The sequence below is a fragment of the Neophocaena asiaeorientalis genome, unplaced genomic scaffold (assembly GCF_003031525.2).
Source record: "Neophocaena asiaeorientalis asiaeorientalis breed wild unplaced genomic scaffold, Neophocaena_asiaeorientalis_V1.1 scaffold171, whole genome shotgun sequence".
Classification (NCBI taxonomy): Eukaryota; Metazoa; Chordata; class Mammalia; order Artiodactyla; family Phocoenidae; genus Neophocaena; species Neophocaena asiaeorientalis.
Genome location: NW_020174013.1, coordinates 9,442,608 through 9,460,299, shown reverse-complemented (window position 1 = coordinate 9,460,299; position 17,692 = coordinate 9,442,608). Strand labels below are relative to the sequence as shown.

At 48.5% G+C, this 17,692-nt stretch overlaps 1 protein-coding gene across 3 annotated transcripts in view; it reads right to left on the bottom strand.

The window, feature by feature from the left end:
• The window catches only part of PRKCE (protein kinase C epsilon), a 646,138-nt gene that overhangs the window by 140,766 nt on the left and 487,680 nt on the right, over window positions 1–17,692 (bottom strand). For 2 of the 3 annotated variants that reach the window (XM_024753627.1, XM_024753628.1), the window contains one exon: window positions 935–4,188. The exons of the other annotated variant lie outside the window; for it this stretch is intronic. In XM_024753627.1, the coding sequence (XP_024609395.1) occupies window positions 4,042–4,188 (147 nt within the window). In that variant the 3' untranslated portion in view covers window positions 935–4,041. Of the gene's footprint in view, window positions 1–934; window positions 4,189–17,692 lie in introns of those variants that run through there. 3 annotated transcript variants of the gene reach the window in all.

Below are 17,692 nucleotides of genomic sequence, written 5' to 3'. Positions count from 1 at the left end.
AGGCAGACGATGTTGCTGGTGGGGGTGGGAGAGGGGACTGAGAGGCGAGTACCTTCAGGATGACATAGCAAAGTCGTGGGAGGGCTTCTGAAGTGATTGTAAGGGCTGAAAGGGTGATAAGTTAGTCCATCTCCTTAGGATGGCCTGAGGATGACAAATCGTAAAACTGCAATCATGCCCATAGCTCCTAAGAAACAGGGAGTTCTGGTTACTTGAAATTTCTGGTGTACTCCAGAGCATCCTTTTGGGTTTCAAACGTTCTTGAAAATTCTATGCTGGAGAAAGAAGCGGAGGAGCCTAGCAGGAGCAGCGCAACATGAGTGGAGTGTGAGAAAGGAGTCCCAGCGTGAAGGAGGAACCTGGAGAGCTCAGAGTCACTGTGATGGCCATGAACGCTGGTTGAGTGGCAGGGAGGGTGCAAGCCAAGCATGGAGCCCCACTGGCTAGCCTGTGCTCCAGGCCCAGCCTCCAAGGGGCTCCCAGCCTCGCATGGGTTTCTAGGACTCCCAAGGCCTAAAGTTCTGAGCAGCCGGTCAGAAACTGAGTCCTGAAGAGGCTTGAATGGGTTGCAAGGAGATCCAGCATTTGCTTCTCTAGAAAGATGAAAACGAAGTGCTCCTGTGTTGCTTGCCCAACTGCTGGCACTCCAGGGCAGCTCCACACCCGGACAGCCCAGAGCCACACCCAGTCTGCTCAGGCGCCCTCCACGCCTCTGGCTGGCAGTCCCCGAAACAGAGGCCAGGCAGGGGTGGGCGTTGGGCATTGCCAATATGGTCATTTGCATCCTTTGTGCATCTTCAAAGGGTAAGAGAAAAGCTGAAACCACATCTAGGTTTGGGAAGTTGGAATCCCTAATGTCTAAAAGGCAGTAAGCTTCACTAGTGCCACCTTGACGCTCACCAAGGAGATAAAGATGTTCATCAGGACTGAGAAGTAAGATTTAACGTCATTGTATTTATTAGGTTCTGAAACAATACACGTTCACATCCTTTTGAATACAGTACATTTGGCACAATAATGTTTACAATGAAATAACACTAATGAATGGCAAGAGATTAAAATTACATCCAGAAAGGGAAAAAATGTACAAATAAAGCATCACAATACAAAAAAAAATCCCTAAAATTGAATACATTTTATATTTAGCCAGAATTATTTTGCACATAATTTAAAAAGAGGTAATTTTTTAGCCTTCTTCTTTTTTTTTTTTTTTAAAGCAAGAATGCATTGTTTTTTCACCTTTGGAGGAAAAAAAAAATGTTTCCACTTCACAAAGTCCATTATGAGAGAACACAGGAGAACAGCTATCCTTCATATATTTTTGGGGCATTTTTTTGCACTCCCGTCCCCCTTTTTTTCTTAAAAAAAAAAAAAAAAAAGTGAGCGAGCGACCTGGAAAGATTAGAAAGAACTGGCAGAAACGAAACAGTGTATCTGCTTCCAAACTCTTGTGAAAGCTAAAATGAAACAATGACTACTCACGGAACACACAAGCCTTATTCTATAGACTACATGGGATTTGAATCTGCCTGTGTGAGAACTTGATGAGCTCCAGCCCCAAACAGGAGGCATCCCAGCCAGCCCAGCTTTGGGGGCTGGAAGGGGGCATCTCTGGGCCAGACAACCCGCTGAGTGGCTGCCTGGAGCTGCCTGGTGGAATGTATTATTATTTGACTTCCCAACGAAAATGCCAGTTGTCCTTTAGGAAGGCCCAACCCCTGCTGACATGGGAATGCCTTGGACAAGGCCAGTTGGCATTATAGTTAGAGTTTGCTTGGTGTTTCAAAGTCCATCAGGGTGAAGGAAGCAGAGGAGAAGACAGAGAGCAGTGGTGATGCATGAGTAAGATGGGCAGTATTGTCATGTCTTCCTAAAGAATGAGATGATGCCACCATGAAGATGTTTCCGTGCTTGTCCTCAACTCCAGAAGACAGTCTCTCCCCAGTACGTCAAGTTACCGAAGATCAATTAACCTACTGTTCTTCATCTCTTCACACAAATTGATACAGCATAATATTTGAAATTATCATAAGAACAGTTAATAATTACACCTGAGTTTTTAAAAAAATCAGAACAAAAGAGAACTGAATGGCATCACTAGTAACCAAGGCTACGTGACCAGCCAGATACACATATGGACACCAGCTCATGGGCCGCAGCCAGTCACCGACCAAACTTTGAAACCACCATCCAGGACATTCCTTTCTCTTTCCCATCTCTATCAGGGCATAACAGAGCGCAGGAGAACTCTATGTGAGTTTACATCTTTTAAAATAAACCAAAATGAAATAAACAGTACAAAGAACACCCCTCACCACCCTCCCCGAGAAAAAAAAAAGAAAGAAGGAAACACACCTTATCTCTCGGTAACTTGAAGCAATACACTCAGAGACTATTGCACCTGGACATTATTATAATTATTCTTTCATAGACTAAAGTTTTATAATATGCCTGAACATGCAGCAGTTGATACCTCTAAATTCAATGAATTAATTCCACAGGCCTTGCAGCAAACACTATATACAAAAGTCTCAAATGTACAAAAGGCAAAAAGCTTCATTAGTGCCACTTTGCCACTCACAACTATATATATTTAGGGGCAGCTGGGAAATCCACGTGCAACAGTTGGAATGGATTCCATTCCCTGCTAAATCGGTTCAGTAAAATAGATAATCAAACGACCTCCAGGAAACATGTACACAAAGCCACAGAGAACCCTTGGAAATCAAAGAATGTAACACTGTTAGCATATCTACAGGAGGTAATGTCACATCCATTAAATAGTGTCCACATGAGTCGCCATTCCATGTCACACAGAAACAAAACTCCGAGCGCATCTTGCCACCCTGTCAGTTTTCAAAGAAGTCGCTCTTCCATCTCCTGATACCCTCTGCATAACCCACGTTTAGTCTCATTCTGCATGTTCCAAAAGCAGATATTTCATATTTAACCTTACAAGTTTAATGTCTAAAAACCACAACACAGTAGTACTACCATCTGGGAGAAGTGCGCAAAAATTGCACCCTGCTGCAGAAAATAAATAGACTTGATGCTGGGGACTTAGGACGAAACTGGAAGGAGAATTTGGGAGGCGAGTTTTGCTAGAACCCCAGGGCCTCGGCCATCTCTGAGGTGGCCTTGGAGTTCAGGCAGAACTTGAATGACGAAGAGCACTACTAGTTTCCTTTTCTCTCAATTCACAGAGCCTCGCGTGCCACGAAAGCATTAAGAGCATAAACCTTGGACGATGATTTATTAGCCCTTTAACATATACCTGTATTAACACTGGAATTTATATCTTCTGGCCAATTAGAAAGCAAATTTGATCATCTATTTTTCAAATGTTAATTGAGTTCAAAATCAAATTTCTTTTTCTACGGAGAGCGATTTCTTCCACGAGACACATGCTCACACAACTTTGGCATGCCCCGAAGCTAAAACCAAAGCAAGCGAGAATTAGCCATTCCAGAGAAAACCAACACAGGGAGCCAACCCGGGCATCTCCCAGCCTCTCTCCTTCCTGGGCATGCCTTGAGGGCGCCCATCTTTGGGCTGAAGAAGCACCAGTCTCTTCTACTGGATAGAATGGCAGATGGTGGCAGGCGGGGGGACTGGAGGGATGAGAAACAAGAGTTGTCAGGACTCTGCGTCCATGAGCAGAGCCAGAGTCTCGTTAGCTTTTTTTTGTTGTTTTATTTTTCCTTTTCTTTTCAGTAAAAGGCCTGAAGTCGCTTCCCTGCCAGAAGCCCCCGTGGAGTGAAGCCAGGCTTGCCAACAGACCAGACTCGGCACTGGGTCCAGTGAACTGCTGACGCCACGCGATTCTGCATTACTGGTGAGACAGGAACCAAGAGTGCCTTCTGGTCACCAGGTGGGAAGAGGGAGGAGCTGGCCTGGGGGCAGGGAATGCAATAAATAGAGGGTGGACAAGGGACTGGGGCTCCGGGGAGGAGAAGTAGTTCAAGACCGTCCTACGGGAAAATAGGAATCTTCCCAGCGCCCCTGCTTGCAGCATCACCGAACTCCACCTGGAGCGGCTTCTCAGGGCATCAGGTCTTCACCAAAGTAGGAGAAGCCTTTGAATTCCTCCTGGTTGATCTGCTTCACAATCGCTTCGTCCACGAGCGTGAGTACCGGCTCTTCCCGGGTAAAGTCTTGGTCAAAATTATTGACGTCTCTTTTGGTTTTCTGTGGGAAGATAAGAGAAAGCACTGACTCCAGGCTGACCTTCCTCCCCAGGGCCCCCCGCAGGGAGTGGGCATCGCGCTGACCAGCCTCTCGCCAAAGCAGACCTCTAGCTACTGAGAGCAGACATCGAGCTGTTCCAATGAGGTAACGATGAATGGCCCCAGGACCGGGAGGTGATGGAGGACTTGGAGAGGAAGAATGAGTCCAGGTGAGAAGGAAGACGGGGTGAGAGGTATGATGGAAAAGCAGGGAAGTGGGATTCCCATAGACTGTGTGTGTGGGGTGGAGTGTGTGTGTGCATGTCTGTGTGTGTGTTGCGGACACTCCCCCTTCCAGCACCTGCCCTAACCCTCTGGCTCCACTGAGACCTCCCTTCCTGTGATCCGGGAAGTGAACTTGAATCTCCCTCCCACAAGGTCTCCAGTGGTCTTTCTTCCATAAAGGTAAACCCCCCATTACCTTGCCACGTCTGCTCCAGATGTCATCTTCTCTATAAGTAGGAGGATGCATGGGATGGGGGGTGGGACCGTCTTCTGGGAAGCCTCCCTTGATCCTCACCTGCTATTTTGTGTTCCCACATTATTTCTATTATTATACTCAAGACACTGACTTGCAGTGAATTGTTAATGCTTTTGTCCTGACCATGAGCTCCTTAAAGGCAGAAGCCTTGTCTGACTCCGCCTTGGGTCCCCAGCAGTCCCCTGCACTAAGCATCTACTGAGTGAGTGAATACATCAGCAAGCCCACCACTGACTTCCCAGCTCAGAAAGACCCATACCCAGCTGGAGGTTCAAGTTACCAAAATTGGGCTTATGGTCTGTGGAGGGTGGAGGGCATCAATCAAACAAATCCTGGGTTTTGGAGAAAATCAGCAAGTATGAATAATGCTCTCTGCCTTTGGGGGTTCACTGCTGAATCGGGAATCAGTATTCCCGTCTAGAACACACTGCAATCATTAGAAAAACTTTCATGGAGTAGTCAGGGCCCGGCTGAGACTTGAAGCATGAGTTACAATCATGTTGGTAGAGACGGGAGGAAGGCACCTTGGCAGAGAGGAAGATGGTTAAGAAGATGGGAGCAAAGTTCTGCAGAACATCGTTTGGGAAGTGCTGCTTTACAGTTTACAGCATCTTCACGTTTATTTGCTCACTGATCCTTGGAACAGGCAGGTGTCATTATCCTGATTTTACAGATGTGGAAACCGTGGCTCACAAAGGTTTGGTGACTTGCCCAGAGTCACCCAATGAGTTCAGAGCGGAGCCAGACTCAAATCCAGCTCCCAGCACGATGTCTCCCGTGGTGCAGAACGTCTGGAAAGCTGGGTGCTGGAGACGTGGGAAGACACGGCAAGAGTCAAATTCAAACACGAGACATTTAGGTCAAACCACTAGGCTGAAGCACAGCCAGAACGACTTGCTGGTAAGCCAGCATGGTGGGAGAGGTCTGTGGGCTGGGGAGAGTGGTGACATGGTGAGGTGAGCTTGGCAGGGGAGTCTGTTTTCAAATTTCCCCAGATTGAGATCTGAATCAGATGGACAGCACAGAGCGGAGATGAGCTAGTCTCTCCCATCTTTCAGCACCCATCAGTCCTGCTTGGCGTCTTCTCTCTGGCCTTGAGCTGCATAGTTCAGTAGGTCTCAGAGACCTTGGAGGGGAGACAAAAGGGGGACACAGAAAAGCCCAAGGGATGGAAACAGGACTTGCCACAGCAGGATGTGTGTGTCGCCCCTTGAGATGGGAAAACTGAGGAGTGGCTTAGTCTTTTCTACAGGAGGGCTGGTCCCAGGCAAGAGGATGACGCGTTCTCCATCTCCAGTGTGTACAGAGCACGAGGAAAAGGGGGGGCCCTCATGGAGAGGAACTCCAGAGGAGAACCACAGAGCCCAAACCCAAGTGACGCATGAGGGACGAGGGAGGGCAGGTGCCTGGGGAAAGGGTGTGGTGACGCCTCTTCTGAAGATCCCTATCGAAGGAGGGATGGGTTCACTTTGATTGGAGAGGGGTTATAGAGTATGGGCCCGTGGTGCTGGGGGAGCAGCAGGATGGGGAAAAGGTGGCAGCAAGACTTTAAGACTTGGGAAGCACTGAGTACCATCCCAGAAGGCGACCAAGGGGCATCCTCAGTGGGGGCAGGAGGAGAGGGGGACCAGGGACGGGAGTTGGTGAAGAAGATTGGCAAGGAATAGGGCAGGAGGGAAACTCAATTGGTAACACCACCAATGGTGGGCTATGCCCAGGTACTTTCAGGGGCAGGACCATCTCCTTCCTGGCTCCCTCTCACTGGTCACTAATGGGGGAGGGGAGCCGGTGTATAGAGAACCTCAGGAAACCTGTAAACACTCTGGCATCCGCTCCCCTGTTTAACTACTTGTGCTTCACCTTTCAATCATTTGTGTCCATTAGTCATGGAAACTGGTTTCCTCTCCTGAGGTCAAATGAGCATAGTGACGGAGCTAGCTTCCACAGGATGTCTGAATGTCCCAACTTGCTGACTGCTTACCAGGGAATCGGGCTCAGTCAATACAGCTAGGGACGTCATTCCCAGAGGGCCTCTAGCTCCATGGCGGGCTGGCTTGGGTAGCAATCTAGCTCAGCTCTGGGCTTTCCAGTGGTCCCAGAATCATCTGTGGCATTGGAGCGAGTGTGCCATTCTTCAAGAGCTCTACAGAAGAACACACTTGGCTCACGCACCCCTTACGCAACCCGGCCCAGGCCCTAGTTCCCTTGGAGACAGCTTAGGTGCATGTCAGTCACTCATTCCCAATGCAAATAACTAACAATTCCTGACTATTAATTAACCTTAGAGGCTTAGGGAGTTTTCCAAAGCAAGTACTTCCGAGAAACCCCATCCCCTGTTAATACCGCTGGAAGCAGTACAGCATCCTCAAATTGAGAGAGGACTGGGGATTTTATCCTATACTCACTGGTTTTACTCTTTGGAAAGCTGCTGTCTCCCTTACAGAGTTGGCACGAGACTCCACTCCAAGGTTCTGATGGGTAAACTCCTAGAGACACTCCCTGTTTAACTGGATCTTTAGTCACCCCATGTGCCTCTCCTAATATCTAAATGCCTGACTCTCGGCCCCCACCGCACAGCCTGAGAGGTGACACTGGGACAGTGGAAGAGCCTTCTAACTCTTCGCACCTCATCTCCTCCATTAAGTCCTTCCCACATCCTCTGACCCACACGGAAGGAAGGCTGAATGCAGGAGGAGAAAGAGCACCGGCTGACCTCCCATCCTGGTTAGATGACACTGTGAAGGTCACCTCTTTGAGCCTTGGTCTTTTCATCTGTAAAATGGGGGTGGTCACAGGTACCCTACAGATTGCCTTGAGGACTAAATGAGATGCCAGATGTGAGGTGCCTCCGAGCGGACCACAACACACAATGGGTACCCGATAAATGTGGGATCCTACCCTGCCTCCGAGTCTTAGCACCGTGTGCCGTGGGCATGCCTCACTCTCTTCTTGGCTGTGTTCCCCAGCACAGCCCATGTGATCTGCCCACGGGTGCTGTGAGCTTCGTGAGGGCAGGGCCTGAGCCCACAGTTCTCTGGATGCTTTCAAATCCTGAACTAGTGCTGAGCCAGGGCCTGCCTGAACATCCCGTGCTTCCTCCAGCCACTGAGATTCTTCCAACGGTGGCTTACTGCTCTCGGAAAAAGCTTCCGTTTCTTACCCACTTCTGAGGCCCTCTGGGATCTCGTGCCTGTCCACTTGCCCAGCTTCATCTCCTGGGCCCGGGGGAACCACGAAGTCCTCTGGACTCATTGGCTTTGCTCCCGCAACCGAGTCTTTGTTCAGCTAGTCCTCGGCCCGGAGCACCCTCTCCCCTCCTTGCCTCCTGCCTCGTCTTCATCACCGAGCTGACTTCTGCTCACCTTTCCCATCTTGGCTCAGATGCCCTGCTTTCAGGAAGCCTCCTCTGTCCCTCCAGGCCTCTTATGGGGGTTCTATCACCTCTCCTAACTCTCATCACGGCACTTACCACCCTGGGTGTCCGCCTCCTTTTGCGACTAATCTGTGCGCTCCTGGGGGCAGGTACTGGGTTGAACTCGCCATTCCATCCCCGGGATGGCGTACTGCCTGGCACATAGAGAGCGCTCAAGAAATATCAGAGGAAAAAAATAATCGAATGCACGTCTCTTGCTGCTGCTTTATCTAGAGCCACTGAAGTGATCTGGGTTCAGAACCTGTGGCACTCTTGTGCCAGAGGGTGTTTTTGTTTGGAGAAGGTTGAGGTCTGACTCACAAAGAGCCTGGAGCAGGGCACCCCAGCCCATGGCTGCCCCACAGTGCCCTGAGAGACAGGCAGGCTTAGGGCTGGTTAATGGGGTTTCCTCTCCCTGCAGTGGTCAGCCTGGGCCACTAGGGTTCCTTGACTGCTGGTCTGAGAAAGAAAGAGGATGAACCAGGGTTTGGGCAAATTCTACCAAGACAGATGGGCTAAGAGAAGTTTACGGACTTGGTGGGTATTTGCAGTTGGTGTCAGGGGAGAACAACATTTCTCTTCCCTTTGGCTTCATTGAGAAGTAAGGTCTTGGATTTGAGGTCTGGGGCTGACCCTGGGGGGAGGGCACACTTCTGGCACCTGCAGCAGGGGAGTGAGGTAGAACTACGGAAACAGAGATACACGTCACTCCAGATGCCTCTGAGAAACTGCATTTGAGAGGCAAAGGTAGGGGGCCTGCCTTTTAAATCGCCCTGAGGCCACTGAGGGCTGGAGGCTCAGCCGACTGTGGCAGTGTCTGGACCCCAGTGCGGACATGTGCAGGCTGCCTGTACGCTCGCTTCCTGTCTGGCTGGTGCGATTCTTTCATAGCCCTCACTGAACTAAAGTCATAAATACAAGCTTTCAGAGGAGCCAGCGAATTTGTGCTTCTGTCTTTATCTGATTACGAGATCAACAGATGACTTTGTTCTAAAGCACCGAGAAAACTCCCTGGTCTTACAGGCCGGAGCACGGGCCTGTAGTCACCGTGCTGGTCCCACACCACCTCTTCATCTGTGCTTGGCGTGACGGCAAGGGCATAGGCAGGAGACTGACCACAAGCCAGGGTCCCCGGACCCATGTGTGTGACCGTAACTTTCTGGGGAGACATGCTGTCTCCACGTGGTCTCCAAAAATCCAGCTTTCAGGTTCCACCTCCCTCTTGAGTCTCCCTGACTCCAGCCTCCCTCCTGCAGTCCCCCACGGCACTTCCCTCCTTGTCATGTTTTTATGTGTGTCACATTTTCCTCTCGTATCCCTCAAGGTACCTACTGCAAAGCAGGGCACACAGCAATCCCTTAATATTCATTTGCTCAAAATCCTTTTATTTGCGCAACAGTCAAGCTCAAGATTCCTCTTAGCTCTGAAATGTCAATATTCTTATCTAAGCTCTTTCTTCTTTTAAATATCTTCAAAGAAAAAGGGAGAATTTAAATAATTAGAATGCTTGCTTAACATCAGTTAACTGGGTCTTTACATATACACATATATTCATTATACCCATATATTGACAAAGTACGTGTGTGTATGCTTATACACACATGCTCACCCATGAAGTTAAATGAAATGAGAAACACATAACTGCATAGTTGTTTTGCCTGACAAAAACGAGGGTTGGAACAGAAATTCAAGTCAACTATCATTTGCCTAGAAATTTCTCTCAACATATTCTTCTATCCCTTTCCCCCCTTTTGAATTTTGTTAACCAAGAATCGATCATACTTTTGGATTTTCCTTATATAGAAAAACAGAGCGAGACACATGGAGGGTTTGTCTAGGCTGCCGGTGGAAGCTTTCACAGCGCCTCTCTTGCCATGGTGGTGCCCTACCATGTTTTAATCCATTTCCTTCTTAGAATGTGGTGGCCAGAACTGATGGCTCGATCCCTGACTCCGTGGTCTGAGCAATGCCAAGGGAAGTGGCATGACCCTCTACTCGGTGGAAACTCTCAAATTAAATCAATGTCTTAAGACGGTGTCACTGTTTTATCATTTCTGAGGTAACTGTGATAAAACAGTGATGCTCTTACAGTTTTATCAATCCAATTTAACCTTGTTATGTACTGAACTGTGTCTCCCCCAAAAGCTATGTTGAAATCCTAACCACCAGCACCTCAGCCTTATTTGAAAATAAGGTCTTTGCAGATGTAAGGTGGGGCCTATCCAGTATGACTGGTGACCTTATAAGAAGGGGAAATTTGGACACAGAGGCAGACACACACAGCGGGAGGACCGGATGAAGAGACACAGGGAGAACCCACACGAAGAGCAGAGTGATGTTACCACAAGCCAAGGAACATCTGGTGCCACCAGAAGCTGAAAGAGGCAAGGAAGGATTCCTCCCCTACAGGTTTCAGGGGGAGCGCGGCTCTGCAGGTGCCCTGATCAAAGACTTTCGCATCCAGAACCGTGAGACAATACATCTCTGTTGTTGTAGGCCACCCGGCGTGTGGAACTTTATGGTAGTCCTAGGAAACTAATACAAACCCCCAACTTCTGAAATGGATTTTTTGCATCCAGATGTAACCTCTGACACTTAACGTTGATTTCTTCTTATGGTGGTACTTATTTCTAGGTTGTTAAGATTACCATAAATAATGATTCTGTAATTTACCTCTCTGAATCTCAGTTTATTTACCAAGAAAGTGGGGATAATAAATCTACCTAGCTTGCTGAGGACTGCACGAGAGTATATAAGTAAACCTCATGTAAACTCTAAAGTACTATAGAATGCCATTTTAATTCTGTCATCCATCTTTTCTGCCATATCCTTCAGATTTTTGTCATCCTAAAATCTGATTGGCATGCCTCCCATCTCTTTCACAAGATGCATATAAAAATACTATATAAGGGAAGTTCAGGCTCAGAGCCGTCTGACCTGCCCTCTGCAAAGAGCTCTCTCACAAAGCTGACCTACCCAGTCGCACCAGCCCACTTTGGGGGTGTGGGTGTTAAATCCACTGTGAATCAACCAGCCATGGTCACTTTTTCCATCTTGTTCAGGAGGATGCTATCCAAGACTTTCAGTTGTTTTGCTGGAATAAAGATACACAATGCCTGCAGCATTTCTCTCATCTATTAGTCTAGAGGTGAAGTTAATTCGCTCCAAGCAATTACCATTTTCCTCTAAGTGTCCACAAACTATCTTCTCAAAAAACCTTCTAGAAACTTGCTTTAATCACATCCATCTCAGAGTATCCCAAACCTCATTTTCCCTCTTTCTGAATACTGGGAGACTGTTTGCCCATGTCCCACCATTTGGTACCACTGCTCCATTCCATCAAATCCAAATAACCAAATAGTGGGCACGGCTGATTCTTCACTAACCTGAGAGATAACTCACCTGGGCCTGGCACAGTGGCTTTCAAACTCGGCCGTACAACAGAACCACCATGGAACTTTAAATGAGTGATGCTACACCCACCCCAGAGACTCAGTGTAACTGCTCCAGGATCTGGCCTGGGTGAGATATAGCTCCCAGGTGACTTCATTAGATATAATTCATTAGTTCACTTCTCTGGGGTTTCAGTTCACCCAAGAGTGGTTTTTGCCTTAATCTTTGAAGATATTTCTCTTTGGGGAAAAGTTAGAGGCAAAATAACAGCCTTGCTATTTGTCATTGTTTTCAGTCAGTGGTTCTCTATCCTGCCTGTGCATCAGAAACAAACATGCATCTATATGGACACATGGGCCTCAACACACATCTCGTGAACTGGAATGTCCAGGGGGTGGGGCCCAGACCTCTGTATTTTTTTTTTTTTTTTTTTTTTTTTTTTGCGGTACGCGGGCCTCTCACTGTTGTGGCCTCTCCCGTTGCAGAGCACAGGCTCCGGACGCGCAGGCTCAGCGGCCATGGCTCACGGGCCCAGCCGCTCCGCGGCACGTGGGATCCTCCCGGACCGGGGCACGAGCCCACGTCCCCTGCATCGGCAGGCGGACTCTCAACCACTGCGCCACCAGGGGAGCCCTGCAATTTTTTTTTATAGCTCCGTGAGTGATTCTGATATGCAGCCTTGTTGAGTCCCTCTGTGTAAAGGAGCAGTGGATCTCTTTCTTCCTTCTTTTTCTTAGCAGTTTCAAAGGGACTTTTTGTAGTCTGAAAGCCTATTTAAGGGTTAATTGTTCTGGATTCAGCTTCCCCTCAGGGTCACACAATACACTGGTATTCCTTCTGAATTTCATGCCATTCCTTAGTTATTTTATATCGGTCTTTATAAAATCAGGATACCCAAGAGCTCACTGGCAAACCACACTGGTTTCTTTAGATGTCGCCCTCTGAGAGGCAGCGTAGCCTAGTGGTTTAGCATGCACGCTAAACTTCGTGGCCTTGGGCAAATCATGAATTCTCTCTTGTGCCTCAGTTTCCTCATCTGTAAAATGGGGATATTAGTAGTCCTCCCCATATACTTGTTATAAGGATTAAGTGAAATAATACATTTAAGTGATGAGAACATTACACAGCAGAGAGTAAATGTAAATTATTAGTATTGCTTCTTTGTCAATATTGATCACAACAGTATGGTTAGAACAAAGAGCATTGTCTTTGGGATGATCCCTGATCTCAGTTCACAGAATAATCAGTGTATCACCGGGGTGACCTGTGTGCTTTCATCTCCTGTGTACTCCAAATGCTAGGACTAACCAGTCTTCTCTCAAAAGCTAAGAGCCAGGATTGTGACCCACCCAAAAGGCCATTCCTGATCCTTTTACTGCCTTCCTAACCTTGTTTGTCTTTCCTCATTTTCACTGCCACTACATTTACAGTATGTTCTTTGTATATCCTAGTGGGCTGTCTTTAAACTTTCTGGAATAAAGCAAGATAAGAAAAACAAAAAGGAAGAAAGAAGACGAATTTTACGTCTAGCAGTGCTGGCTATGACATCATTTCTTCTTTCCTCTGTAATGAGCCGGAGGGTGTGTGTGTGTCCACAGGGAGCTGTAGAGCTGGGGGCAAAGTGGGCAGCGCATACCTCAGCAGCTGATGTGTTCCTTCAGGGACACAGACCCAGGGTTCCTAGGTCTCCTGAATTCCCAACAAATACCCCAGACGCATTTTCAGGTTAGATCTCCTAATTTTTGCCAACTAATTCAATTAAAAACAGAGCAGCCTGGTTGAATGGGTTGTACGGTCCTCCAGTTTGTGACCTCTATTTAGTAAAGCTGTTTCCACCTTCTAGGGAAAAAGAAAATCAAGACCCATTTGCTTTTTAGGCACAAATGATTAGCTTCATGACATGTAAAAATGGGAAGCCACTTGGTTCCTGGCCATTCCCTGGTCCACAGGAGAGAATCATGGCAGCAGGCTGGCCTCTGCTACTAGCATACAGAGATGGGGAGCCACCCAAGCCTCAGGTCGAATGCCCCCTCCCCCATAATCTGGTCCACCACCTCATCTAAATCATGTCTGAAGGAAAGCCGCTTCACTCCTGAGGCAGTCTGCATATGTAAATGTATTATTATTTTTTTTTTTTTTGCGGTACGCGGGCCTCTCACTGTTGTGGCCTCTACCTGTTGCGGAGCACAGGTTCCGGACGCGCAGGCTCAGCGGCCATGGCTCACGGGCCCAGCCGCTCCGCAGCATGTGGGATCCTCCACGGACCGGAGCACGAACCCGTGTCCCCTGCAGGGGGACTCTCAACCACTGAGCCACCAGGGAAGCCCGTAAATGTATTTTTTAAATGGACTAAGTCCCTCAGACCAAGAGGCATTCTGAACAACCAACTACAGCTGAATTCTGTCAAATCCACTGCTTGATGGAATTCAACTATTCCCCCTCTCTCCTTTTCCCTCGTAATCGTTTCCCAGATTATTAAAAAGTCCACAGTTTTACAAATTCCATTTGAAGAGTTGCTTTGGAAACTCCTATTAGCTACCACTAACCTCCTCCCTCACACCTAGAAGTACTTCAGGGACCAAAGGAGTTCAGCCAACTACAATTTATCTGTAAATCAGTGGTTTATAGGAGTCTATAGACTCAGCCCTCTGGGGTCTCCTTTACAGGGGAGGGCAGGTATCCCTGTTATAAAGAAGCTGTTACCAAACTTGGAACATCTGTTATGGTGCTTTTTAAACAAAATTTTGGGGCTTCTACCTGAAGGTTCGTTTGGAAGGCAGGGCCAGCTTAGAAACCTACAGAAGCTTGAAAGGGGAACCCAAGATACAACTCCCTGTATCCCCTGCTCCCACAGAAGCAGGGAATGTGGTCCCTGATAAAGTGGGGAGCTTGTTGGGGTGATTTTCAAAGCTGCTTCTACCTGTGTATTCCATGGCTCAATCATTTTAGGTACAACTAAAATATTTCAAACAAGACTTCCTGACCTGGGTGCCCACGCTTAGAGCATGGATGGCACGTTTTCTGTGAAAGGCCAGCTAGTAAATATCTTAGGCTTGGTGGGCCACGGGGTCTCTGTCACAACCACTCCCCTCTGCTGTGTGGCACGAAGCAGCCCTAGACAAAGTGTCAGTGACTGCGAGTGGCTGCGTCCCAGTAACACTTTATTTATGGACACAGATATTCGAACTTCTCATAGTGGTCAAATGTCACCATTCTTCCTCAACCGCTGAAGAAAAACGTAAAACCCATTCTTAGCCTGAGGGCTGCACAAAAAGAGGCAGTGGGTTGGACTTGGCCGGTGGGTCAGAGTTTGTCAACCCCTGTACTAGACGAGGGACTTCAGGGCTTCCGGGGACCTCATGCAGTACAATCCAGGGTGCTGTATGTATGGGCACTTTTGGGTTTTCCTGGAGAGAGTTCACTGGAGCAGATTCTGGAAGGGGTGGCAACTTCACTGCTAAGTTAGGAATCACAGATTTCAAAGTTTCCCCTCAAACAAGGCCTGAAATTCTCTGTGGAACAATAACTCTGAGGAATCCACAGAGAGCAGAAAGCCCTGAGAAGCAGTCGCAGGACCGGAAATGTCCCCTTTTGCTCAAGTCCCTCGTAGCATGGAGGCCCCCAACATGGGGCGTTGCCTTGGGCCTGTGTGGTGCTCCATGGGAAGGCTGAAGGGTCCCTGTGAAAGTGGTTGGGAAAAGTCCCCCGGATGCAGGCTCTCTGTCTAAGGCTATTTCAAGACCAGGTGGAACCATTTGTTTCATAGCTTTAGCCTCACAGACACAGCATTTCTTCATTCTTTTTAGGGAAGGAGACATTTCTGGGCAGTTCTGAAGGGCGGTGCTGACACCTGCCTCCTGAAACCCTCCCAGGCCTGCCCAGGTCCACACGTGGACACACCTTTGGCTGTGACTATCTGCTGTTAAAACTTGGTAAAAAAGTATAAAGCATACATTTCAGCCAAGATTCATTTGGGGCCGTGTGGTTAAGGATGCACCCTCATAGTCTGTACAGCACTCACTGGCCCTTGACGACGTTCAGTTTGTAGTTTTAAATGGCCTAGAGGTGTCTCCAAGTGCCCCAAGAATATTGGCTCCCTGGCAAGGCAAGTAGCATCTCGGGGCCACCTGCATCTTCTGTCACTCCTAGTACCCAGCTCACAGCCGGGCCTTAACTAAGTAGACCCTGCTGAGTCCCCAGGTCACAGCCCAGAGCCAGAGCTCTTCTCACACAGGGGAGCCCGCCCCCTCCAAGACAAGACATGAGAAGAAAGGAATGCCCGTTTCCCTCTCAAATGCTGCAAAGGAGCTCGGAAACCATTCCTGAGGCCACAAGGCCTCCATCCTGCTGCTAATAAGAAGGGTCTGGAACTGCTGTGTGGGAAAGAAATGTCCCTTCCTAGGGAACTAGCCCCAACCCAGGCTGGTCCCCCTCACATACCTTGATCGCCCTGTGCCTCTCTTTCTTTGCCCTCCTTGTAACTGGGGCTAAAAAGTGACTTACTCAGTAACTGTCTCCCGCACAGGCTAGAGGCTCTGCTTGGGGGCCTGCCGTGTACTTCCAGCAGCAGCACAGCTCAGTCCCTCCGTGTGGACAACATAATAAAGCTCAGGGATGGAGACCTGCCTGATGCCTTTAACCTCACAGCTACCCCAACTCCCACTGCAAAGACTAGCAAGCAGCTGGCCCAAGGTGGGGCCGCCCGGGGTGGAGCCAGGGTTGGATTCAGCCTGTTCTGACCCCGGGCCGGGCCCCTGGTGTGTGCCATCCTGCCTCCCGCTGAGAGGCGTCAAGGTGGTCACCTGCGCAAAAGGGCTGAAGCGCTGAGCCCAGCCCAGGCGGCCAGCCACTGGCTTCCACCAATAAACCAACCAACCGACCAACCAACCAACCAACCAACCAATCAGCCAACAAGCAAACAACTGCCTTCCGCCCTGCATCCCTCAAAATGCATGAGGCTGCCATCCCCACTAGGCCCTTTGGGGTCATTTCTTAGGGGTGAAGGGGAATACAGCCCTTCGAAATTCTTCACTATGACCAAGAGTAAGAAATACATGTTATATGTGACCTAGTGGACATCACCTCATTCCACCGTCCCCAAGAAAAGATGCAGCTTGCTACACTTTACCCTTACCATATGTGATGCAGTCTATGTTCTAGTCTCTCTACTTTGTTCTTTTCTTTCCTTTTCGCTTCTTCTCTACTCTACCCGATCCTACCCTATCCTAGTCTTCATTAAAAATGTTTTCTGCACCTGACCCACTAAATTGATTTTACAACCCACTGATGGGTAGACCTGGAAGTAGGGCAAAGGGGCACGAAGCAGGGATGTCTGGAGCTGAAAATGTGTAGAAAATACAATGTCGATATGCAGGAATGAAAAGCCTTAGGAGGAGACAGCACCCTGCCTGCTGTGGCCTGCCCAAGGCCTGAGCCCCTGTGCCAGGCTCTGCAGCGAGCTGGCCCCATGCAGTGGGACGTGCAGCAGCAGGCCCCGTGGCTGCTGCTGCTGAAAGTGGGCAGACGTACAGTGGCAAAGCCAGCCCCGCTCTGCCTCTGACCGGGGGGCCCTTTCTCATTTATCATCGACTTTTCAAATCAGTGTCTTTGTTGACAGCTCTTGAGTTTAGCTACTCTAGGGATGATTTTGGGTACTCAGAGAAGAAACTTTCCAATCAGTCCTGGCAAAAGCCCTGATCCTGCACTCAACAATCCCTCACTCCAATCCCCCGCCCCGTATTTATGAACATGTCCTGGATGGAGATCAAGCTCTCCTGGCCTGGGATTTATTGTTGCTCTGCCTACTGGCTTTGAAACGGGAACTGTAAACACGCTAATAGATGCCTCTCAAATCACGATGAGGTCACACACCTCTTACCATTCAACAATTTCAGGTTTCCTAATGCAGGATCTTATCACCCCAAATTCCCAGGCACATACTGGCATAGCTCTTGGGCCATAAAAGGTGAGAAGAGAATTTTGAGATGGAACTAAGAGAGAAACATTCTCTGGAAAAACACTGTAGATCTACAGAATTCATTCATTCATTCCACACAGATAAATGAATTACTACTACGTGCCAGGAGTTTTTGCTGAGGACGCAGCTGTGAACGAAACAGAAACACATCCCTCCCCTAACACATTAAGCAGAGCCTGCTAGTAGTCTTTGCAGTTGGGTGA